This window comes from Pelodiscus sinensis, chromosome 12 (genome assembly GCF_049634645.1).
Source record: "Pelodiscus sinensis isolate JC-2024 chromosome 12, ASM4963464v1, whole genome shotgun sequence".
In the NCBI taxonomy this organism is placed as follows: domain Eukaryota; kingdom Metazoa; phylum Chordata; order Testudines; family Trionychidae; genus Pelodiscus; species Pelodiscus sinensis.
Window position 1 is genome coordinate 1,743,167 of NC_134722.1, and position 26,986 is coordinate 1,770,152.

Below are 26,986 nucleotides of genomic sequence, written 5' to 3' on the forward strand. Positions count from 1 at the left end.
CAGGCAGACTAGGCGGTCGCCCAGGGCGGTGCCGGCCCGGTCACCTGATGATGACATCACGGCCATTGACGGCCGTGCAGGCGGGGGCGCCAATCACACCTTCTGCCTGGGGCGCCAGCTGCTACAGCCAGCCTCAGGCCGCTCCTGGGTAACACTACCAGACCACTGGGTCCATGGCAGAGCCTCACACTCACTTCTCCACTGCCTCCTATTGCTTCTGAGGGGGGATGTTTCTTCTCCCATTCCCAGCTTTGAACTGAGGCTGTCTGGTCTAAAAAACTTACCAGAAAAATCCAAGCAGTCTCTCCCAATCTTGGAGACAGAAGTGGTGTTTCTTCCCCCCACAACCTCTAAAACTGTTCCAAATTTGCTGGGGAAAGAAATACAGCCTCCTACATAGTTGGCTCTTTTGAGGAGAGAAGCCTTCTCCCAATCTATACCAGATGGTGGAGGCAAAGAGGAGAAGAACGCTACCACTACTGTGTATTACATGAATAGTAGATTAAATTGCACTATGTCTGTTTTACCCTTATGTTGACTCTGACTCCTGTCTCATCTTGAAACTGTAGCCTGTGATTTCTACGGGGGGGTCTAAAGGAATGTGTCATCTAACTGTCACTGAAAGTTAATTAGATACAAGCACCTAACTCCCTTTGGATCCTTTCAAAGCCCTAAACAAACAATTTGGATTAGAGACCATCACAGTTGTTACATGTGCGCACAGCACAGTGGTGCAGATCACTTATTAGGGCATCAAGGGACTAATGCAACACTAAATTTGATCTTAGCTGTAAATACTTTTATGGCAGGTGACATCAGTAATGAAATCCACACTTTAATGTTTTATACAAATTTTTAACAAAATTTATGTGATCTAAGCTATTCAATTCCTTACAATCCAGCTTTTTAACTGAACCCTGTAAAATCTAAAAAGCCAGCTGGCTCACAATGCTGATACAGAGAAAGCTTCACCACAAAGTGCCATTAAAGACCCTTTTTAGTTCAGTGTACATCAAATCTTCTTCCAGTGTTTACAAATAAACTACTGATCTACATTATTCTCTTTCAGCTTTCTTTAAAGGAAATAACAGAAGGCCAGACTGGGTCAGACCAAAGGTTCATCTAGCCCAGTGTCCTGTCCTCTGACAGCAGCCAATGCCAAGGGCTTCAGAGGAAATGAACAGAACAGGTAATCAATCAATCAAGTGATCAATCCCAAGTCGTCCATTTCCAGCCTCTGGCAAACCAGGTTAGGGACACCATCTGTGCCCTTCCTTCCTAATAGACATTGGTGGGCCTGTGAATTTATGAATTTATCTAGGTTTTTTTTAAACTCTGTTATAGACTTGAACTATTGATGCTGCAGTGTAGCCCAAACATAGCTACACACACACTCAGCTTTTTAAAAGGATCTGGATTGACTGTCAGCAGAAAACCTAGTAGTAACAGACATTTAGTTCTGTTTAAACTCAAATGCTCAAATATTGCTTCAGTGAAGATGCAAGCATAATTAGCAGTTAAATTTCTTTGTGGATTTAACTAACAGTTTTTTGTAAAAATCTATGTTTCTGCAACAGTGTTTAGTTGTTGCTCTGCCTTTGAACCAGATTCATTATTAAGAACGGAGTTAAAATCTCTTGCATTTTAAAATCTCTTGAATCAAACACTTAAAATTACCACTTTTTATAACTGTAAAGACTTGCCAGTTCCACAGTACACAATTAAATCCACAGACTCAGATAAAATGTCTGGCAAAACATGAATGGTGATCAGTGCTGTAAAGTTTCTCCCCCAGATTTAAACCTTTCAGTGCCCAACCAGGAAGTCTGTTTACTACACTATGCACTTCTGGGAAATATTTTTTATAGAAGGTTAATGCACATGAATCTACAGAAAAAAAGCTGCATAATGCAGCTGCCAGCACACCCACTTCAAACATTAATTTTCTAGAACATCACCTGAAGCTCTACATACCTTCTCTCAAACGTAATATAATAGAAAGATTACAGGGATCCAATTTTTCAAAAAATCTCAGCCCATTAGGGAAGAGGTATAAGCCATAGGCACAATCATTGATTTGCCTTTTTGCTGAATTGAAGATGCTTACTAGTCTATACGGCTAACTAAAGAGTTTCTGCCTTGCAAGCCAGCACTGTGCCACACTCACAAACCAAAACGGTATCTTTAGCAATGGACTAACTCAACCTTATTTTTTTAAGAACAGAAATCGATAAGGGGAGGCCTTGTGATTTAAGTTTAAAATATTCTGCATTACATGATCTTAATGTTTTGTAAATAACACAATTTAAGTATCATGTCCCACACTTTCTTCAAGATGACATTTTATAAAAAGAAATGTGCTTAATGCTAAACTTAATTTAAATCTGACATTTTTGATAAATACAAAAATCATATTGACTAGTCAGTTATATTAATGTTTTAACATGCAATAAAATGATTACAGCACATGCAACAATAGAAAATATCTCATTGTGGTTTAATACTGAGAGCTTCTTCAGGCCATACAAAGGAAAACATGGTATTTTTCTTCCTAAATCCGGATAAAAGACTAAAGGCCAAAATACCATCTCATATTCTATCCTAGGTGGAATTCATTGTTTTACACACATTGATTCAGTTCAAAATTGGTGCTTACATCATCTGAAGACAGAGTGCATTCTAGGAGTTAATACATGCTTATATTGTTGAAGTAGAAAAAACACAGAATTAAATTTCTTGCTTTTACAAATATTATGCATGTAATGATTAAAGTAAAATTTATTGTAATGTATATCACTTAGTTTTATTGTTAGAAGTCTCCTAGAATGACCTCATTTTTTCATTATAGTCTCAAACTCCAAACTTTGCCAGCACTGTTCATGTTGGCCAGAATACTACACATCTTAAGGCTATAACTGAACAAAGTGGAATGCTTACCAGCAGCAACTACAGCTGGAGGAGGCGAACCTGCCTCACCACCACTTGTTTGGCTCATGGATGCTACAGATGTTTCTCTGGAGGGTGGTAACTGCAACTCCTTTGGGAGGAGGTCATAGACAGATTCTGAGAGATGAAAAAAAAGGAGAAAAGGGGTTTAAACAAACAGATCAACTGTAGTGTTTTGTAAACATAGATTATTTTCACAATTTTTAGCCTTGGAATACGGACCAGTGGCGTGGCATCTCAAGAAGCTTCACAGGAAGTTGCACAGAAAACATCTTGGAGATCACTACCCAACTTGATTAAAAAAATTAAACTTAAAATATACAAGTTTTCGAGACTGAGCAAATTTGCATTTTCTCTTTCAAGATACAAAGTGACCACCTATGAACCTGAAACACAGACTGGTGCCTTTGAAATAATGCAGAGGATGAAACCCAGAACAAATTACCTGACATCTGGAGATAAAACTACTCTAAGTTTTCAGGCAGTGGAAATAGCTTCAAGTGGAGAATAGATTAAGTTACAGGAAATAATGTAAAACATTCCTATTTAATAGATTTTTTTCACCATAATCAGAATTATGGTCACCACACGTCACCCCTTCCCCACTTCTCCAAAAAGAAATGTGTCCCAAATAAAGATACTATAAACTGAAAAAGTATCGGAAAAGAGGAAGAACTTCTAGAGATGCTGCTATTGGTAATCGCTTTATGTGGAAGGCCCTTAGACCCCACGGTAATGTACGGCAGTATAAATATTTAAGCATTTTTGTGAATGTATCTGTTGTGGAACAGCTATGGTTGATGCATACTAGATGCCTGACATGAAACCATCACAGCAAAGTTTAAGATGTTAAGTCAAAGTTAACACCACATTCACTCTTCTTTCCCATGTTTACTGCTGATTCTTTCCCATGTTTACTGTGGATAAGGGAAAAGCGGTGGATGTGGTATACCTAGACTTTAGTAAGGTCTCGCATGATATTCTTATCAATAAACTAGGTAAATACAACTTAGATGGGGCTACTATAAGTTGGGTGCATAACTGGCTGGATAACCATACTCAGAGAGTAGTTATTAATGGTTCACGATCCTGCTGGAAAGGCAGAACAAGTGGGGTTCTGCAGTGGTCTGTTTTGGGACCGGCTCTCTTCAATATCTTCATCAACGATTTAGATATTGGTATAGAAAGTACGCTTATTAAGTTTGCAGATGACACCAAGCTGGGAGGGGTTGCAACTAATCTGCAGGATAGGGTCATAATTCAAAATGACCTGGACAAATTGGAGAAATAGTCTGAAGTAAACAGCATGAAGTTTAATAAAGACAAATGCAAAGTGCCCCACTTAGGAAGGAACAATCAGTTTCATACATACAGAATGGGAAGCGACTGTCTGGGAAGGAGTACGGCAGAAAGGGATCTAGGGGTTATAGTGGACCACAAGTTGAATATGAGTCAGTAGTGTGATGCCGTTGCAAAGAAAGCAAATATGATTCTGGGATACATTAACAGGTGTGTTGTGAGCAAGACACAAGAAGTCATTCTTCCGCTCTACTCTGCGCTGGTTAGGCCTCAATTGGAGTATTGTGTTCAGTTCTGGCCACTGCATTTCAAGAAAGATGTGGAGAAATTGGAGAGGGTCCAGAGAAGAGCAACGAGAATGATTAAAGGTCTAGAGAACATGACCTATGAGGGAAGGCTGAAGGAATTAGGTTTGTTTAGTTTAGAAAAGAGAAGATTGAGGGGGGACATGATAGAAGTTTTCAGGTATCTAAAAGGGTGTCATAAGGAAGAGGGAGAAAACTTGTTCATCTTGGCCTCTGGGGATAGAAGAAGAAGCAATGGGCTTAAACTGCAGCAAGGGAGGTTTAGGTTGGACATTAGGAAAAAGTTCCTAACTGTCAGGGTAGTCAAACACTGGAATAAATTGCCCAGGGAGGTTGTGGAATCTCCATCTGTGGAGATATTTACGAGTAGGTTAGTCTATCAGGGATGGTCTAGACAGTATTTGGTCCTGCCATGAGGGCAAGGGACTGGACTCGATGACCTCTCGAGGTCCCTTCCAGTCCTAGTATTCTATGATTCTATGATTCAAAGGTCAACTATTCACTTATGATCACGCGATTATTTAAAATGAGCCTCACAATAAAAGCTGCCATTGCATTCAGACAATAAGAATATGCTATCAATCTACATAACAGTTTCAGAGAGGTAGCCATGTTATTCTGAAAACTTTAACAAAACAAAAAAAGGCTTAAAAAGCAAGTGGTCCTGTAGCACCTTAAAGACTAACAAAAAATATAAATTGTATCATGAGCTTTTCTGAGCACTTCTTCAGAACCCACTTCTTCAGATAAATATGGAGCAAGAGGCACAGAGGGTCAAATATAAAGCAGAAAAAGAGGGGAGAGGAAAAGGAGAAAAAACCCCACCAGCAACGAAAGTGTCTGTGCTAAATAAGGCTAATAGAGTAGGCTGTGACTGTCTGATATATTCAACACCCAAATGACATTAAAAGTAACAGCCCATCCAAAAAATGTCTTTTTTTAGTCCCTGGCTCAATGTGTCAAATTTGCATATCAAAGCCAGTTCCTCAGTTTCTCTCTCTAGTTGGTTCCTGAAATTATTCAGTAAGAGAATGGCCACTTTTAATCCATCAGTTAGTGTCCTGGCAAGTTAAAATGCTTACCAACTAGTTTGTGTGTTACCATTCCAAGTATATGATTTGCATCCATTAATCCCTTGTCGCTGAGACTACCCAGTTTGGCCAATACACATGGCAGAGGGTCATTGCTGGTACTTGATGGCATAGATCACATTGGTGGATGTGGTGGCTTATATGGATAAGTCCTGTCGCTTGTATAGATTTGCAAACAGAGTTGGCACCCAGGTTTATTGTAGAGGTGGGTTCCTGGGTGAGTGTGTCTGAGGTGTGATGCATGGTTGCTGGAAATAATTTGTTTCCGGTTAGGAGGCTCTCTGTAGGTGAGGACTGGCCTGTCTCCCAAGGCCTGTGAGAGTGAGGAGTCATTTTCCAGGACAGGTTGTAGATTGTTAATGATGTATTGGGGGCCATAGATGATGACAAGTGGTGTTCTATTATTTTGTTTGTTGGGCCTATCTTGAAGAAGCTGATGCCTGGGTACTTGTCTGGCTCTGTCAATCTGTTTGTTACTTCCCCGGGTGGGTATTTTAGTTTTAAGAATGCCTGATAGAAATCCTGTAGGTATTTGTCTCTGTCTGTGGGATTGGAGTAAATCCAGTAATATCTTAGGGCCTGGCCGTAAACAATTGATCAGGTGATGTGTCCAGGATGGAAGACAGGCCCTAAGAGCTGCTGCAGCTCTGTGCTGGGACAGGCAGGAAGAGGTGGTACTCTATGCACCCGCCCAGAGCCCTGTCAGATGGCATTTAATTTAATAATCATGTAACTGCACCAAATCTTATAGGTTACATGATTTTCAATGGTCCCAGGGGGCAGGGCTGGCAGCCAGTGAATTCCCGGCCCTGCTCCCAGGGAACCCCCTGCCACGAGAGGGATGGCAGCAGCCTCTGTCTGCAGGAGGCCCAAGACCACTGTGGACAGGGCTGCTCCGGCATCCTACCTACCTGCCCTCCCTCTCCCCCGCCATGCTGCTGCCTCTGATGCAGAGGCAAACAGAAAAGGTACAGAATCACCAAATCAAGTACAGTCCTCAAAACTGACATAACTGAGTCAATATAGTCAGGTCAAGGAGAAGAATTTCTCCCTCCTCCTTGTAACAAACTTTTAGATACTTGGAAAACATATGTCCCCCTCAGTCTTCTCATCTCCAGACTCTAAACAAAGGGTGAAAAATTGTGAACACAAAAAGGGAAAGGGGAAGAGAAGTAGCTGCTGCACCTAAGGAAATACGGGAGGGAGGGAGGGAAACAAGAGAAAAAAAAAGTTGGTATCAAACCTAAGATAAGACACAGCAAGAGAGATGTGGGGGAACACAAAAAAGGGTTACAATAAAAATGATAGGAGGAGAGGAAGAACATGCAGTACATAAGAACAGCCATAATGGGTCAGACCAACGGTCCATCTAGCCCAGTATCCTGTCTGCCAACAGCAGCCAATGCCAGATGCTCCAGAGGGAGGGAACACAACAGGTAATCCTCACATGATCCCTCTCGTTACCCATCTCCAGAGAAACGGAGGCTAGGGACACCATTCCTTCTCATCCTGGCTAATAGCCATTGATGAACCTAATCTTCATGAATCTAACTCTTTTTTTAACCCTGTTAAGGTCCTAGCCTTCATCACATCCTCAGGCAAGGAGTTCCAGTTCCAGGAGTAAAAGGAGTGAGCAAAATAGAACAACAGAGAGGAGAATATAACAGAAAAACAGCAGCAAATGTGATGATTATGAAGGAATAAGATACAGAAAGTCACTGGAACATTAGAAAAAAATTAGCAAAAATATAGTGATAAAGGAACAAGGTATTTGATGAAAGGGTAGAAAATGAAGAAAATAATGAAAACGGAAAAAATCTGAATGTTAGTAATTTTATGGATATTGCAGTTCATTTGCGGGAAGACCTCTCAGCGCTATTTACTTGGGAAAGGACAGGACAGCTCCTACTTAAGTTAGACAAAATACTAATTGTTCCGATAGCTACCTATAGTACATATTATATCTGACATTCTGGTCTTTCCTCTTGACTATTTTGATAGGTCTTCATTGTGGACAGTGATCAGACAGTTTGGCATAGAGAAAGTCTCTTTCTCCTCCCAGGAAACCTTGTATCTTTACTACTGTATTTAGGAATCCATAGAGAAGCAATATCTAAATTTGTGACAGTGCAAAATAAAGAGATAACGTTTTAAACACCTGTCACAAAGGGAGTTCTGATTTTTAAGGAGAACAGAAAAAAGGTAGAGGTTAAACCTCTAAAATCCAACACTCTCTAATCCAGCAACATCTGTAGTCCGGGAGCAAGACCACAGATAATGCTAGACCAGAGAGCCCTGGCTGGCAGTAGGAAGTGCAGCCCCAATGGCAGTGAGGCCAACATGGTGGAGAGCACAGCCCCAGCAATGGTTGTGGCAGGAAGCATGGTCCTAGCGAGGAGTACAGTCCCGTCCAGGCCAATGGCAATAAGACCAGTGTCCAGGAGCGTAATACCAGCTGGTTGGGGGCCTGGTTGGGGGCCGGGAGCACAGCTCCAGCTGGGTGAGCATAGCAGGGAGCACAGTTCCAGCTGGGCTGAAGGCAGCAAGGCCAGCCCCCAGGAGCTCAGCCCCAGCCGGTGGAACAGGGAACGCAGCCCTGCCCTGATCAGAGACAATGGGATCAGCACAGCAGGAACTGGGGCTCTGACCCAGCCAGAGGCAGCAGGGCAAGTGGCCAGGAGAGCAGCCCAGACTGGCACCCCCAATGGTGAGTGCAGTCCCAGCCCCAGGCAGCAGTGCAACACTGGCAGGGTTAGGGGCAGCAGGGCTGACAGGGAGGTGCAAGGCCACGAGGGGAGCCTTGACATTCCCTGGTCCTGCAAACTGCATGGTTCGGGACCACTCAGGTCCCAAGGGTGCTGCACAAGGGAGGTCTCTCACCTGCAGACTAAGTGCTCCGTATGCTTTGGAATTTGAAATATGAAATAATATTTGTAAAAGCCTGGTTATGTAATTGTTTTACTTTTTAATTCTAGTAGATTTTTTTTGCTTTACCAAACTGATTAGGGGCATTATAGAACTTACTGTATGTTTAAGAGGGCAGTTTTTATAAAACAAGGATTATTCTGTTTCATAATTATATTCTATAATTTATCATGAATTTTACAAACTGCTTTAGCAGCAGCAGTTTGTAAATTTAAAATTTATTTTCCCCCATTTTAAAATATCATCTTGGATCATTTACTCCCCACCATTACATCCCAAAGTGAAGTTAGACGAATGTTATGATTGAAAAAAAGTCAAGGACTCAATTTGGAAAATTTCAAATATATGATTGCCAGGGCAATCATAATTCAGTCTTCTCATAGATGTGAATTACGATACAGCTTGTGTGTTATATGCTACTTTCTTCTACAAGACTGCTGCCTCAAGATGGACAGTATTCACTAAACGAGCAGCTAATCAATAAAAAGGAGTCCTGGGCACCTTAAAAACTAACATTTATATGGGCACAAGTTAAGGCACCACAGGATTCCTAGTTACTGCAGATACAGTCTAACATGGATGCCTATCTGCTTCTTGTCAACTATTCAATATATTCCTCTCATTGTTCAATGTATGGCCCTCAGGCCTCATTTACTGCATGTTACTCAAACTCTGCTCTGAATACAGAATTTTCCATGTCCTCCCAGGCTTTTCTAGGGTTCACCACTTCCATAGCTGAGAACTTCATACACAGAGAATTTATTTTTACAACATCCATGTGAGAAGAGGGGTATAATTACCCAATTTTACAGACATGGGTCTGAATCTCAGACAGAATAAGGTCAAAAGTGTCCATTAATTTTGGGTGTCCCGTAGGGCCAGATTTTTCAGCATACATAGCAACACACATTCAAAGCATAGCTCCTATTGACTTCAGCTTTAGCTGTTGAATGCTAAGCACGTCTGCAAATCAGACTTAGAGTCTTGAGTTGGCCAGAGGCAACCATAAAATCCACTTCTCCAGAGTGGCATTCAGCTACTTTTGCCATGAGACCATCCTTTTTCTTCCGGCAGTTCCCTCCTTTTTTCCATTCAACTTCTGCAACAAATGGGACCAGAGTCCTACAGACAAGTCTCCATCACTAAACAACTCTGATTTATCTCCCCAGGAAGAAGGGGGCAGATCCATCCTGAGCACTGAATAAGGTAGGGATCCTATGGGAAATTTTAATATCAGGTCATTAAAGACTTTTTCATAACTCATGTGCAGAAAGTGGCCAAATTAATTTCTCACAGACAAACAGCTCTGGCATGGTCTAACTTTTCACTCCTTAAGTTTAACATGCTTTTAACATATGAAAGAGATGGTAGAACAACTCATACCCAATTCACAGGTTTTAAGAGAATCAAAGAAGGCTGCCTCACTACCTGGATCAGATTCCAGATATTTGTAAGTGCTCCCCAAATTTCACTAGGCCCAGACATTTGATATTTTACATCACTGCATTACTGAAGGATTTCTATTAGTAGGACAGATCCACTGACAAATACCTCTGTTGTTATTGTTATGTAACAATGTTTTCTATGGGGGCACTTTTCTTTATTGACATGATGTTTTAAAGTCCTAGCAGGATTGAATTTAGTATTAATGTTGTAAGCAGGTAAGTAACATTGATGCTATTGAAATATGCTGTGTTAAACTTGGAAAATCTTTTCAAGATTAAGTGGTGAGTAAAAATAGCCCACATCTAAGGTCATAAATATCCAAAATTGTGCAGGTGTAAAGTAAATAGTATATCCAAACACACTAGCCTCCAGATTGCCTATCAAATATACAACCTCAAAGCTGAAAGACCAATCTTGGCATTTAAACATTATTTAGGTCTGAAGTATGATTTACATCCCAAACTTAATGTCACAGAGCCCTGTTTCCTTAAAGCAGAGGTGGGGAACCTCAGGCCGCAGGGCTGGATGTGGCCCCCGGCTTGCCTGGATCCACCCCTTGAAGCTCAGGGCTCCCCACCAGCGCTGGGGAGCCCACACTGGCACTCTAGCCCCCTCCCCCATCACAGGGCTGGAGCACACAAAATTTATAGCCTGGGCTCCCATAGGCTTTGGTGTGCAAGGGGAACGTGGGGCCTTCTCAGTCAGGGGACACATCAGTGAGGGTTTGTTTGTTTTTTTGCTTCTCACCTGTGCACAGCCCCCGACAGACTTTTCTGTGAGCCAGTGGTCCCCTCCCCAAAAAAGATTTCCCACCTCTACCTTAAAATAATACCATGGGTGAGAAGAAATGAGTTTAACGGTTTAGCTAAAACACACTTTAACAGTCTTCACACACCAGAAGAAACTCTGTCCTCGTAGGCAATCAACAGGTTTGCAGTCTATTTCAGCTTTTAATACTTTAATCCTCCCAGTCCATTGAAGTCATCTATCTCCTTGATGTGTGCAAGAGGAGAAAAGGAAAGCTAGACTTGGCTAGCTTGGCTCATATTCATTTGTGAAGTACTAACTCCATTAGCATGCCAAAAAAAGCCCACAAGATTTCAGATGCAATACATTTTGACACACCAGCCTGAGACATTTATTCACCTGAATATTCTGAGTCATAAGGATATGCCCAGAAGATTTAAATACCTGAGTTCGATTTTTTAATCCAGAGTTTTAAAGGTACATTTTCATTTATTTTAAAAACACCATGCAAATGACAAAATACACATTTAATCAAAAGGCAGGGAGAACAGGATTCATGACAGGAAGTTCAAGATCTAGGCTATTTTTAATGAGTGCACATTTAAACGCTCCTAAATAAAGTTATGGGAATTACACCCCCAGAAAAGATTAGAGCCTTTAGCACAAAACCATGTAATGAATCTGCAGTTCTCAAACTTCATTGCACCACGACACCCTTCAGACAACAAAAATTACCACATGACCCCAGGAGGGTGGACCAAGCCTGAACCCTAACATCCTGGACAAGGCAAAGGGATGGAAAGCCCAAAGCCAAAGTGTGTAAGCCTCAAGCAGAGAGCCTCGCTGTCCAGGGATCAAGCCGTAACCTGAGCCCTACTGCCCAAACCTAAAGACTTGGGCTTTGGCCCCAAGCCTCAGAAAGTCTCACATATCAGCCCTGATGACCCCACTAAAACAGAATCATGATCCATTTTGGAATCTAGACTAGGGATGTAAGCAAGTAGTTGACTAGTCGATTAACCAATAAGCCTAGGTTTATCAGTTAGTCGAGTTGGCTACTCACATTTCCCCCCCTTGCTACCTTTGTATCAGAGGCAGCAAGGGGGGAGCAGGAGATGGGGAGGGCAAGCTTAAAAGTTGGCTTCCCCCAGCACCCTTTCTGTGGTGCTGCCTGCCCGCCTCACATGCTGCTGCCTCCATCAGAGGCAGCAGCATTGGGGAGGGGCCAAGGAAGGCTGCCACAAAGCAGCTCCTGTCTGTAAGGGGGGTCCCCAGCTCCTCATTTGCACTCCCCACAGACAGAGGCTGCTGGACCCAGTGCAAGCTGGGACTGAGTAAGCCTGGCTCAGTCCCAGCTCACTCTGGGTCTGGGAGCTACCCTGCTGTAGTTCTACAGTTTAAATGTAGTAAGAGCCAAACAGGCAGGCAGCCTGGCTTCTACTACATTTAAACTGCAGAGACACAGTGGGGGTAGCTCCCAGGGCAAGCTGGGACTGAGTGCTTCCTCCCTTACTGACTAATCGTATAGTTGATAAACATTCTATCGATTACACAATTAGTGAATTACCCTCCTCTTAATATGCCTAATCCCAACCCACAGTTTGAGAATTCTTTAGATTAATTTACTTACAGAGTGCCATTGGTATGTATCGCACTTTACAGGTTTGAGAATAGAGTATCTCTGTCCTAAAGAGAAAGGACAATCTAAATGGACAAAATATATTTAAGAGAAAAAGGGGGGAGGAGGGGAGATATGACCTAAGTGACTGAGCAAAACACATTTGGCATTATAACACCATTTTTCCCAATCCAGAGCTAACACATGTCTGCTGCCTCAGCTTCTCAACCACCAGTCTTCCACAGGCTGGTAGGCCATGGTGGTACTCCCTTTAGTCAAAGATAAAAGTCCATCCCTTGGAGTATAAAGGAGTTCCAAGTGAAGTCCAGACAAACCGTAATGTTTCCAACCATCATCTTTACAGGATCCCAATCTAATCTATCCTGGCTGAAAACTACTCTTTACAGGGACAGACTAACCTCTCCAAGGCACACATTACCATAGAGGAAAGAAGCAGTAGTAATTCCTGTATTAGTTAATAAAGCCCATCCACTCCCCTCAAAAAAAATAAACCCCACCAGTTTCCACAGTAAAAAAATTGTTTGCAGTAGTTATTCCTGTCCTGAAGCCGAAATACCTAGCATTCCAATAGATCTGTGCATGTACCCTCCTCCCTGCATCTCACTTCAGCATTCCAAAAAGACCTGTATCTTACAGAAAGGGATGCAGGGAAAACTAATCTCCACTTTCCTCACCCCTTCCTGGAAAATGTCACTCCAGGATCCTTGTCAGCTCACAGCACCACCCAGGGCAGGATTTGATTAAACAGCAATTACCTCATTAATAAAAAGTATTCATTTCTCTTAGCTTTGCAGAAACAAACATCTATGGGAGAGCATGGTGGCATCTATTCTGCCTTGTACAGGAGCGGCCCAAGACGAGCTGCCGGCAACTGGCGCCCTAGGCGAAATGCACGATAGGCGCGCAATTGGCGCCCCCGCCTCCAAAGCTCTCAACAGCAGTTTATCTTGGCACCCTAGGTGACCGCCTAGGTCGCCTGTATTGATGGGCCGCCACTGGCCTTGTATCAGGGATGTAAAAATGCGTTTATTAAACTAAACATTAACTCCTGAAATTTGTCAGCGGTTACACATGTGGGGTAGGAGAGGTGAGTGCTAACAGGGAGTTTAGAGAGGGAGTTCTCCAGGTAAAGGAGAAGCAGATACAGGACTCTTGAGGGAAGTGTGTGTTGTGTTTGGGGCTTTCTTGCTGTGTGGTGAGCTTGTGTTTGTGAGTGAGGGTTGGTGTGTGTTCTTTTTTGTTTTTTGTTTATTTATTTATCTTCCCCTGTGTTTGAGAGTGAGGCTTTTTTTTTCTTCCCCCCCACTTCCCCTTTGCCTTCCCCCTCCCCTTGATGGAGATTGTGCTGTGATTGGCTATGATTGGTAGGGGCTGTGATTGGCAGGTGGAAACTGTTGGCTTCTAATTAAAGTTTCAATTCTAGAAACCTCTGCTGACTGGCTGAGCCTTGGTAGGGGGAGGGGCTTTATAAGGCAGTGGGCAAGCAACCAAGGAGCTTGCGAACAGGTGAGTGCGAACAGGGAGTTTAGAGAGGGAGTTGGGAAGGGCGGGAAGTTCTCTTGCCTTTCTTTTAAATCCCTTCTCCAGGACAGCAGTGATGGATGGTGATGGGAAGACAGAACAGATTTCATCTGCATGAACTGCAAGCTGGTCGACATTTTGGAAAAAAAAATTAGAGGGCTAGAGGCCCAAGTGTCGACCCTACGCTCGATCAGAGAGGATGAAGACTTCCTCGATAGAAGGCAGCGTTTAATCCTTCAAGCACGGAAGGCAGAGGAACCAGAGGGCTGTACGTGACCAAGAAGAGAACTGGCAGCATGCAACTTCTAGAAGGGGAAAAAGGCCAGCATGGGAATCCCCCGATGCTATAGAGGTAAGTAATCGCTTTCAAGCTCTCTCCACAGGCTCTGCAGAGGTGAATTCTTTGGAAGGGACCTCACAAGGAAGAAACCAGAAGCGAACACCATCTACTGGAAAACATGGGATGCGTAGTCCTACGGATGGGGGTTCCACGGCCACCACGCCCACAAGGAAACGATGGGTGGTGGTGGTCGTGGACTCCCTCCTAAGAGGGACTGAACCATCCCTCTGCCGTCTGGACCTGGAATCTCGAGAGGTGTGCTGCTTACCGGGCGCTCACATTCAGGATGTGACTGAGAGGCTTACCAAGCTGATCAAACCTTCCGATCGCTACCCCTTCCTGCTTCTCCACGTAGGAACTAATGATACAGCCAAGAATGACCTTGAGCTGGTTACTGTGGATTATGTAGCACTGGGAAGAAGGATCCAAGAATTCGGAGCGCAAGTGGTGTTCTCGTCCATCCTCCCTGTTGAAGGGAAAGGACTGGGCAGGGATCGTCGAATTGAGGACGTAAATGCGTGGTTGCGCAGGTGGTGTCGCAGAGAAGGCTTTGGTTTCTTCGACCATGGGACTCTGTTCCGGGCACAAGGATTGTTAGGAAGAGATGGGATCCACCTAACGAAGAGAGGAAGGAGCATATTCGCAGGAAGGCTTGCAAACCTAGTGAGGAGGGCTTTAAACTAGGTTCATCGGGGGACGGTGACCAAAACCCTGAGGTGAAAGGGAAAGTCGGGTACCGGGAAGAAATGCAGAGAGGAAGGAGCAAGAAAGGAGGACCTCTGTCTCAAATGGAGAAGATAGGGCAATCATCTGGTTACCTGAAGTGTTTGTACACTAATGCGAGAAGCCTGGGCAACAAACAGGAAGAACTGGAGGCCCTGGCCCAGTCCAAGAAATATGACTTAATTGGGATAACAGAGACTTGGTGGGATGACTCGCATGACTGGAGCACTGTCATGGAAGGGTATAGACTGTTCAGGAAGAACAGGCAGGAGAGAAAAGGAGGAGGAGTCGCGCTATATGTAAGAGAGCACTACGATTGCTATGAACTCCAGTATAAAGAGGGAGAAAAACCTGTTGAGAGTCTATGGGTTAAGTTTAAAAGAGCAAACAACAGCAGTGATGTTGTCGTTGGTGTCTGCTATAGGCCACCGAATCAGGTGGATGAGGTTTTCTTTGGACAACTGAGCGAAGCTGCCAGATCGCAGGCCCTGGTTCTCGTGGGGGACTTTAATCACCCTGACATCTGTTGGGAAACCAATACAGCAGTACACAGGCAATCCAGGAAGTTTTTGGATAACTTCTTGACACAAGTGCTGAAGGATCCGACCGGGGGCCGTGCGCAGCTTGACCTTCTGCTCACAAACAGGGAGGAACTAATAGGGGAAGTAGAGGTGGGTGACAACCTGGGAAGCAGCGATCATTAGATGGTAGATTTCAGGATCCTGACCAAAGGAAGAAAAGAGAGTATAAAATACACACCTTGGACTTCAGAAAAGCAGATTTTGATCCCCTCAGAGATCTGATGGGCAGAATCCCATGGGATGCTAACATGAAGGGGAAAGGAGTCCAAGACAGCTGGCAGTATTTTAAAGAAGCCTTATTGAAGGCACAGAAAGAAACCATCCCAACGCGTAGCAAGAGAGGCAAACATGGTAGGAGACCGGACTCGCTTACAGGGGAAACCCTTGGTGAACTTAAGCACAAAAAGGAAGCTTACAAAAAGTGGAAACTTGGACAAATGACCAGGAAAGAGTTTAAAGGTATAGCTCGAGAATGCCAGGGAGTTATCAGGAAGGTGAAAGCGCAAATGGAATTGCGACTGGCTAAGGATGTGAAGGATAACAAGAAAGGTTTCTGCAGGCATGTTAACAAGAAGAAGGTGATCAGAGAGGGTGTGCGGCCCCTAATGGATGAAGGAGGTAACCTAGTGACAGATGATGTGGGGAAAGCTGAAGTACTCAATGCTTTCTTTGCCTCTGTATTCACGGACAGGGTCGGCTCCTGGACTTCTGCGCTAAGTGTCGCAAGATGGGATGAAGATGGACAGCCCATGGTGGGTAAAGAACAGGTTAGGAACTACAGTAAAACTCCATTAGTCCGGCATCCAATGCTCCGGGACTCCTGATGGTCCGGCACCATCAGGAACCTGGAAGTACTGGGGCAGCCGGACAGGCTTCCCCCATTCAGCTGCTGCTGAAACTGACCAGCAGCTGAATTGGGGAAGCCGGGAGCAGAGCAGCTGGGGTGCTGCCGGGTTGGTCCCGTAGCGCTGCCCCTCGGGGCTGCGGGACCAACCCGGCAGCACCCCAGATGCTCTTGGGGACGCCTGGGGCAGAGCAGCTGGAGTGCTGCCGGGTTGGTCCCGCAGCCCCGAGGGGCAGCGCTACAGGACCAACCAGGCAGTACCCCAGCTACTCTGTCCCAGGCGTCCCCAAGAGCAGCTGGAGTGCTGCTGGGTTGGTGCCGTAGCGCCACCCCTCGGCGCTGTGGGACCAACCCGGCAGCACCCCAGCTGCTCTATTGCAGGCATCCCTGATTCAGCTGCTGTTGAAACTGCCCAGCAGCAGCTGAATCAGGGACGCCTGGGGCAGAGCCGGACTATCGTAAGGGGGGGGGCTATGAGGGGTCTGGGTTGGCATCCCCTCCCACCCCACTTCAGACCCCTCATAGCCCCCCCTTCTGATAGTCCGGCATATCTGATAATCCGGCACCCACTGGGTCCTAAAGGTGCCGGATTATCGGAAGTTTACTGTATTTAGAAAAGCTAAACGTACATAAATCCATGGGTCCGGACTTAGTGCATCCGAGGGTACTGAGGGAGTTGGCAAATGTCATTGAGCAGCCTTTGGCTATTATCTTTGAAAAGTCGTGGAGATTGGGAGAAATCCCGGATGATTGGAAAAAGGCAAATGTAGTGCCCATCTTCAAAAAAGGGAAGAAGGATGATCCAGGGAACTATAGGCCGGTCAGTCTTACCTCGGTTCCTGGAAAAATCATGAAAGGGATCCTTAAGGAATCCATTTTGAGGCACTTGGATGAGAGGAAAGTGATTAGGAATAGTCAGCATTCACAAAGGGCAAGTCGTGCCTGACCAATCTGATTAGCTTCTATGATGAGGTAACTGGCTCGGTGGACATGGGGAAGTCAGTGGATGTTATATACCTTGACTTTAGCAAGGCTTTTGATACGGTCTCCCACAATATTCTTGCCAGCAAGTTAAGGGAATGTGGATTGGATAAATGGACGGTAAGATGGATAGAAAGATGGCTAGAAGGCCGGGCCCAGCGGGTAGTGATCAATGGCTCGATGTCAGGATGGCGGTCGGTTTCTAGTGGAGTGCCCCAAGGTTCGGTTCTAGGACCAGTTTTGTTCACTATCTTTATTAATGATCTGGATGAGGGGATGGATTGCACCCTCAGCAAGTTTGCGGATGACACTAAGCTGGGGGGAGAGGTAGATACGCTTAAGGGCAGAGATAGGGTCCAGAGTGACAGACAAATTGGAGGATTGGGCCACAAGAAATCTGATGAGGTTCAACAAGGACAAGTGTAGAGTTCTGCACTTGGGACGGAAGAATCCCAAGCATAGTTACAAGCTGGGGACCAACCAGCTAAGTAGTAGTTCTGTAGAAAAGGACCTGGGGGTTACAGTGGGTGAGAAGCTGGATATGAGTCAACAGTGTGCCCTTGTAGCTAAGAAGGCTAATGGCATATTAGGTTGCATTAAGAGGAGCATTGCCAGCAGATCCAGAGATGTCATTATTCCCCTTTATTCGGCATTGGTGAGGCCACATCTGGAGTACTGTGTCCAGTTCTGGGCCCCCCACTACAAAAAGGATGTGGACGCATTGGAGAGGGTCCAGCGGAGGGCAACCAAAATGATTAGGGGGCTGGAGCGCATGACTTATGAGGAGAGGCTGAGGGAGTTGGGTCTGTTTAGTCTGGAGAAGCGAAGAGTGAGGGGGGATATGATAGCAGCCTTCAACTTCTTGAAGGGAGGTTCCAAGGAGGATGGAGAGAGGCTGTTCTCAGTAGTGACAGATGGCAGAACAAGGAGCAATGGTCTTAAGTTATGGTGGGAGAGGTCCAGGTTGGATATTAGGAAAAACTATTTCACTAGGAGGGTGGTGAAGCACTGGAATGGGTTACCTAGGGAAGTAGTGGAATCTCCATCCCTAGAGGTGTTTAAGTCCCGGCTTGACAAAGCCCTGGCCGGGTTGATTTAGATGGGATTGGTCCTGCCTAGAGCAGGGGGCTGGACTTGATGACCTTCTGATGTCTCTTCCAGTTCTATGATAAGGGGATGGTTTGAGAACATGATCTTGGTAACTAATTGACCATTCATTATCAGTGGGAAATAGGTCAATGGAGTTACTATAGAGAACTTTCTGGGTGTCTGGCTGGTGAGTTTTGCCCACATGCTCAGGGTTTAGCTGATCACCATATTTGGGGTCGGGAAGGAATTTTCCACCAGGGTAGATTGGCAGAGACCCTGGAAGTTTTTTGCCTTCCTCTGTAGCATGGGGCACAGATCACAGCTGGAGGATTCTCTGCATCTTGGGGCCTTCAAAGTATTTGAAGGCTTCAATATCTGAGACATAGGTGAGAGGATTATTCTAAGAGGGGTGGGTGAGATTCTGTGGCCTGCACTGTGCAGGGGGTCAGACTAGATGATCATAATGGTCCCTTCTGACCTTAAAGTCTATGAGTCTATGAGACAACAGGCAGCTCCGCAGGAGCTGATGCATGTGGGGAACCAGCTTAAAAGCCTGCCCCTCACTCACATGGGCTCCTGCATGTTTCCCCTCCCCCCCCATGCCGCTGCCTCTTTGTCAGAGGCAGCAGTGCAGGAAAGGGGCCTGTGTGTAACCATGTACATTACCCGACTGAGGAGATATATCATTAGTGAAGAAAAAGGCAGAAAGGACACCGTTAATTCTTCACATCCCAAGCTTAAGTATGAATTTTTCAGTTTTCACAGTAACTCAGACAACTCTGGGATTTTAGACACTCGATTCTCCTCTCCAATGTCCCCTCTAGAGATGTTAAAATGAGGTTAATTGACTAGTTGATGGAACTTCCATCGACTACTCGACTAGTCAATAGACATGGTGAGGTTAGGTGATGTGAATGGTTAACTGGTAAGGGTTAACTGGTAATAGGTTAAGTGAGGGCATGGTGGGGTCACAGGGCAAGAGGGAGCTGGCATGGGCTGTAGGGGTCAAAGAGTCAAAGGGCATGGGGCATTGGGGTGGGAGTCAAAGGATGTTAGGCACTGGGGACCAAGGGGTTGGGATGGGGCTAGGAATTAAGGGGGGAGGGCTGGGTCTTAGAGATCAAAGGGCAAGAAATGGAGGGTTGAAATGGGTCCGTGGTTATGGAGCCAGGGTGTCTGAGCAGGGTCGGGGGGCCTCAGAACTTGTGGAACAAGCAAGGGCAGTGGGGCAGGATCAGGGTTTGGCACAACAGGCAGTCATGCAGGGGTAGTGAGGCAGGATCAGGGAGCAATGAAAGTGGTAGGACAGGATCCAGGGAAATGGGAGGTTGTCAGTTTAAGTGAGGGGTCGCTGAGACACATTGATAGTGACAGTGGATGCAGGACAGGCTCTAGGTAAGACAGAGGTGGTTGACAAAAGGAAGTTGGCAGTGGGGTGTTGGGAAGCAGGAGACAGTGGGCACTGGGGTGACAGACTTGGCAAGGCAGACTTGTGAGGTAATGGGGTTAGTGGGATAGAGGGGATATGAGATGATGGGTTTGGCAGGTTTAATAATACAGAGATACAGAGAATCAGGGGTGGCTGGACGGGGCCAGAGGGTTCTGCGGTTGGAGGCAGAGGGACGTGCAGTGTCGAGATGGGGTCAGTGGGTGAGTGGACTGGCGGACAGGTAACATTTTATTTGCATATTCATACAATGTTACTGGCTCGCCAAAACTCTGTGAATGGGTCTGCCTGTTCATGGTCTAAAACAGGCTGGGAACCATTGGGCTAGAGGGACCTTTGGTCTGACCCAGGATGGCAGTTCTTGAGATAACTTCTATGAATCAGGAAGTTTCAAGTAGGCTTCACTGGTTAAGTTAACATAATTCTGTGTTAGATTATCCCAACAGGCTGCACAGTAGCATGTGTGCCAACATTTGGAAAAATAAGGGAAAATTATCCAAATAAACTATCATATTTGGGAGCCATAAGAAGTTTGTTGGTGCGTTTTCTGGCTAATTATTGGTTATTTTCAGGCTGTTAAGTGATTGAAAAATAATCACAATTAATCATACTTTCAAATAATAGAATACCATTTATTTAAACATTTTTGGATATTTTGTACATTCAACAGAATACAAAGTGTAGAGTGCTCATTTTATATTTAGTCTGATTACAAATATTTGCACTGTAATAAACAAAAGAAATAATATTTTTCAATTCACTTAGTACAAGTACTGTAGCACAATATCTATCATGGAAGCTGAGCATAAAAATGCAGAGTTATTTACTAAAAAAGCTTCATTGAAAAATAAAAATGTAAAAGTGAAGTGCCTACAAGTCCATTCAGTCCTCCTTGTCCATGCAGACAAAAGTTTGCTTACATTTGAGGAAATAATGCTGCCTTCTGGTTTACCATGTCACCTGTAAGTGGAAATAGAAGTTTGTATGGCATTACTGTAGACAGCATTGCAAAATATTGATGTGCCACATTGCGCTAAAGATTCGTATGTCCCTTTGTGCTTCAAACACCAGTTCAGAGAACTAGAGATGTAAAATTTGGATTATTTGGCTAATTCAAATAGTCGATAAGGGAGCTTCTGCCTTTGAAGTGTAGCAAGAGCCCAGGCTCAAAGGCGAAAGCGCTGCGAGGAGCATGGGACCTGCTGGCCCTGTACTCCCCGCAGCGTTACAAAGCAGTGGCGCCACATGGGAGCCCGCAGTCAGCTGGGGACCCCAGGCTCCATGAGGTGCTGCTGCTTTGAAGCACCCTCTCCTTTTCCCCTACCTTAATGCTTTTGCTTATCGGGTAGTTGACTAGTTGTTCACATCCCTACAGAGGATATACATCCATGCTTGATAAAGATCCAAAGCAGTGCACATCAATGCATGTTCATTTTCATCATCTGAGTCAGATGCCACCAGCAGACGACTGATTTTCTTTTTTTTAAAACAACAAATGGTCAGGTAGCACTTTATAGACTACCAAAACATGTAGATGGTATCATGAGCTTTCGTGGGCACAGCCCACTTCTTCAGATGGTGATTCAGGTTCTGTAGTTTCTGCATCAGAGTGTTGTTCTTTTAAGAATTCTGAAACTTGTTCCACACAGTGTCTAAATTTAAAAAGGCACTTCAGATCCTTAAACCTCGATTCAAGTGCTGTAGCTATCTTTAGAAATCTCACATTAGTATTGTCTTCGCATTTTGTCAAATCTGCTGTGAAAGTGATCTTAAAATGAACAACATGGACTGGGTCATCATCCAAGATTGCTATAACATGAAATATGGCAGAATGTAGGCAGAGCAGGAGAAATACAATTCTCCTCCTCCCCCAAGGAGTTGAGTCACAAATTTTAATTAATGTATGTTTTTAAACGAGCATCATGCGTGGAAGCGTGTCCTCTGGAATGGTGGCCAAAGCACAGAGGGCATACAAATGTTTAGCGTATCTGGCATGGGAATAACTTGCAATGAACTACAGAAGTACCATACAACTGCCTGCTCTCATTTTCAAGGTGACACAGTATGTAAGAAGCAGACAGCATTATCTCCCATAAATGTAAAACAAACCTGATTCTCTTAGTAACTTGGTGAACAAGAAGAAGGACTGAGTGGACTTGTAGGTTCTAAAGTTGTACACTGTTTTGCTTTTGGGTGGAGCTATGTAACAATCTATCAGGAAAGTGCAACTTAAAAATGTAAAGCCCTCTTCACTAGGGTTAGCCAGTCTGCATCTAAATACGGTCTTCCCCTTCCTTGAACCCCATCCCTGCTTAGCAGTCCTTGGAATAGCATCCCTTGGGGAGGTACTATTTGAAAAGCCTATGTGCTGAACGTCATTTTTCTGTTCAAATGTGCATATCAACATTGTAATGGAGTCATGATATTTTGCTATGATTGTTCCTGAAATATGCTGCCTGGGGAATACCCACAGACTGGGTCCTCAGAGACAGCAAAAGAACTGTAAACTAAGGTCTTGCACGTCATCCCAGAAGATGTTTCAGACATCAAGGGCACAGAGGCTGTGAGCAAGAAATTTACAATTCACCTGAAAGACATTTCAAATCTCGCATACACCACAGACTGATTGTCTTCACCCCAGTGGGGAGGACATGCCTCTCAGAGAGGAGGCGGGTATAAGAGACAATGGCTATCCCAATTACATCTGCTCCACCACCTCAACACATGGAAGAGGGACTGTGTGGAAGACAAAGAGAAGTATCACTGAACAGTGGGTGGAGCGGTTCCAGACTGAACGAAGATAGCCTGTAAATTGCAGCTCATGAGGAGACAACCTGTTTTGCTTTTAGAACTATTAGCCTTGGAAAAATTAGATTATGATTTTATTTCATTTTGTAACCAATTTTGACTTATGCTTTTATCACTTAAAAGCTCTCTCTAGTTAATAAGCTTCAGGGGGTAGCCAAGTTAGTCTGTTACAGAAAAAACAACAAATGGTCTGGTAGAACTTATAGACTAACAAAACATGTAGATGGTATCATGAGCTTTCGTGGGCATAGCCCACTTCTTCAGACGACAGGATTTATGAGTTTAGGATGTGTACACTCGAAATAAATAGGAGAGGGGAAGGGGAGGGAGGAGGGAGTGAGACAGAGCATCAGTAAGTATCTGAACAATGGGTACTTAAACAGAAGTAGATAAAAATCAAAGTCAATAGATAGATTCCCATGTCAGGAAGGAGCTGTTAGCTCTGTGTAGTATCCTTCCTGACATGGAAATCTAATTATTGACTTTGATTTTTATCTGCTTCTGCTTAAGTACCAGTTCTCCAGATACTTACTGATGCTCTGTCTCCCACCATCCTCCCTCCCCTCTCCTATTTATTTGGAGTGTACACATCCCAAACTCAAAACTCCAGTCATCTGAAAAAGTGGGCCGTGCCCACGAAAGCTCATGATCCCATCCACATGTTTTGTTAGTCTATGCAGTGCTACCAGACCCTTTGCTGTTGTTTTTCAGTTAATAAACTTGTTTTGATGTTTTATCTAAGCCAGTGTGTTTTGGTTGGAATGTTTAGAGAACATCTACTCAGGTTAACAATGGCCAATGCATACTCATTATGCTTATATGACAGAGGCGGGGAACTTAAAGCCCCAGCTTGCCTGAATTGGGCTCCCCAGGGTTGGGGCTCCTCCCCCAGCATTGGCGCTCCAACTTACACACACATACATCCTATAGGGTTGGAGCACACAAAATCTACTACTCTGGGCCCCCCCAGGCTGTGGTGTACAAGGGGAACGTGCAGAGTGTTTTTCTCAGTTGAGGGCCACGATACTGAGGGTTTGGTTGGTTGGTCTTTTTGTTTCTCACTTGTGCGCAGCCCCCGAATGATTTTTCTGTGGGCAATGGCCCTTGACCCAAAAAAGGTTTCCCACCAGTTATACAACATAATAGACTTACTTGCTTACACTGTCCATAGGGGTCTTAAGCTCTATACTGCAGAACCTACAGCGTGTAACTGCTGAGATTTTTCAGCAGTTACATGGTTATCTATTTAACCGATTTTTAACATCCCTATTGTTTACCATACAAAGAAAACAAAGATGACATGACAAAGATATACAAAAGAATAAATGGCATGGAGAAGGTGGATTTGAAAAAAAGTTACTCACCCTCTCATAAATGTTGTTCTTTCAAAAACGTTATTCGTGGTCATTTCAATCAGGTGTGCATGCACCACGTGCATGACAGCTGGAACATTTTTCCCTAATAAAGGTGATGCTTACCAGTTAACCATTAGGATCGCTATTTCCTATCCCGTACATCTATTTATTCAGGCAGTCACAGTATTTACAGGAAGCCTCCAAATTTCCCATTCCCCTCCCCTACCCAAACCCACAGAGCTAGCTTGCTAGAGAAGTCTATGTATCACATATCCAGCTACTCAGCTCAAGGACAAAAGGGGACGGGACAGATGTGTGAAAAATTATTATTTTAAATACTGTCAAATTTCTTCAAATGCCCTTGCTCCGATTATCCCTCACTCCTAATCTCACAGTTGAGGTCAACTGTGGCAACTCTTATCTTTTTGCCAGTTATACTGAAAATTCAAAAAATGACATTTCACATGGCCACACTGGCCAGACGCAATGAGCTAACAGTATCCAAGACACCAATACATTCTACATCAAGGACAACCAGGATTTTGTTCTATAGGGTAACTGGAAGACTGGATAAAGTTATACATATTCTCTCACAACGACTGAACAATTTATAAACAATAACTGTAACTTAAAAATTCACATACTAGGAATTAGTTGCACGGATGGTTCACTATAAGTACCATATTAAAAACAGTAAGCTCCCTTTTTTAAATGTATAAATCTAAGACACAATCTAGTCTCAAGTGAGTGGCATACTCTATTGCCTATCTTGAAAAATCTGAAACAAAAAATTCTCAAAGTACACACACTTACACTATCCTCATCATCACAGTACCTGAACAATTCAGATGTACAGTAGGTAACATGATTAGAATTCGTCACACTTTATTAGTGGGAAAACTGGACTTAGTAAAATTTATTTTTGTAGTTATTTATGCCTGCTGTGGGGTATGTGTGTATTTGTTACTGAAGTCAAAGAAGTGCCCCTTGCACTTCGAACTGAAAGTGGTGATGATCAAGGTGGCTGGATCCAGTGGGAGTTCAATGATAAGCCCCAAAGGAAGCTCCACCTACTGCACAAACAGCTTTCAGCTTTGCTGTGGACTGTTCTGGTGTGCCTGGGAAGCAGAGTTTTTGACCACAGTCCTCATCTAAGAGCTTCAGGCAATCTCTTATGGTCAAAAAGCTGTCACTTTGGAATGAAGACTCTCCTGTTAAAAAATGAGCCTCACCCTGAAATCCAAGTACAGAATTAGTTTTAATGTTACCATTTCAAGTGACAGGGAGAGAAAAACAAAAGGTTAGTGTCTTACTGAAACTGTGAATGGATTATTGAGTACAAAAAACTAATTCAATTATTGTGTAGACTTCACCCCCAAATAGGGACGTGAATGTTTAACCAGTAAGCCTCATCCTTAAGGTTAACCAGTGAGGGCTGGAGCAGGGCACCCGGCCCGAACAGGACAGAGGCTGCACCAGCTGGGATGCCAGAGCAGCCCCTGCCTAGGGAGGGGGCACTCAAGACCAGTGGTGGACAGAGAGGGGTGTGCCCCCACTAGATTGGAGCAGCACCCCACACCTTGCCTTCCCCTTTAATTGGTTAATCAGTTAAACAACATGCTTACCCGATTAACCAATTAACTGGGATTTTACAACCCTACCCCCAAATATAACTACAATTCAGTGAGACTATATAGGTATTATTAACAAAGTCCTTTGGACTCCTCTGAGATGAAACCAAGTGTTTAAGTATCTGGAATTCAGTTTTATTCTGGAAGGTAGTAAAAGTGATACACTGTGGTTGTTTATAGTGTCTGACTAGACAAGGGGTTGGCAACCTACAGCACATGTGCCATAAGTGGCACACAAGCCAATTCCTTTCCCCATGCAACAGGGAGCCCACACTGGTGCAGGAGACCTCCCCCTTCTCCAAGCAGCAGGTTAGGCTGCACCATGCCCAGCGGCGTAGTAGGAGGCAGTGCTAAGGCCGAGGCATCTGGGGCCAAGACAGCAGCAACTCAGAGGCTTCTCCAGCGTCTGGGGGACAGCCCAGGACTGTGTAGCCATGGCAGCAGTGCTTCTGGCCTCCAAGGCCAGCCCAGGACTACATGGCTGCGGCAGCGGCAACTCCAGCCCCAACCAGGGACTGTGAGGCTGCAGCAGTGGTGCCTCTGGGGCAGGCCCGCATGGCCATGGCAACAGCACCTCAGGGGCCAGCCCAGGACCATGTGGCCACATCAGTGGTGCCTCTAGGTGGGCCCAGGATCACGGCGCCTCCAGTCTCTGGGATCAATCCAGGATTGCGTGGCCACAGCAGTGGCTCCTCCGGCAACTGGGGCCACCATCTTGGACAGTTGGGAAGTCACCACACAGCCATGGCCCCAGCTTTAACTATGGGGAAGGGCTGGAGCTAGATGAAGGCCACGTGGTAGCTACTCCTGGGGCAGGCCACAAGGCAGCTGCTGGGGCTGGATATGGGGCTTCGGTGTGGCATGGGAGTGCCAGGGAGCTGCTATGCCAGTGGCTGCTGATGTGGTGGCAGAATCAGGCTGTTGTTCTTTTGCCATCATCACTGGTGGAGCGGCACTGGAGACAGAGGCTGTGTACTGCTTAAAGTATCAAACTACAAGCCCGAGATTGGAGAACTCAGCAAGGGAAAGCAAAGCCAAGGATCACATTAAACGGTAAGATATGTATCTTAATGTATTTGTTAATGAAGCTGCTAAAATGTAAGCAGGACCATTCTGACTTTAAAAAGTATCAATAGCAATGGCGTACACACACCCCATCACAGGGGTGAGGACACTGCCCAATTAGCTGCAGGGTTGCCAGCCATCTCTATAATCCATAAATCTCCCTTTGCAGTCCAGGGTAGCCAAGCACAGTGCCCAAGGTCAAC

At 44.7% G+C, this 26,986-nt stretch overlaps 1 protein-coding gene across 13 annotated transcripts in view; it reads right to left on the reverse strand.

The window, feature by feature from the left end:
• The window catches only part of NFAT5 (nuclear factor of activated T cells 5), a 157,522-nt gene that overhangs the window by 76,036 nt on the left and 54,500 nt on the right, over positions 1-26,986 (reverse strand). For 11 of the 13 annotated variants that reach the window (XM_006122231.4, XM_006122230.4, XM_075939769.1 and 8 more), the window contains one exon: positions 2,938-3,063. In XM_006122231.4, coding sequence (XP_006122293.4) covers positions 2,938-3,063 — 126 coding nt within the window. Of the gene's footprint in view, positions 1-2,937; positions 3,065-26,986 lie in introns of those variants that run through there. The other 2 variants (XM_075939776.1, XM_014573189.3) reach the window with 1 other exon arrangement.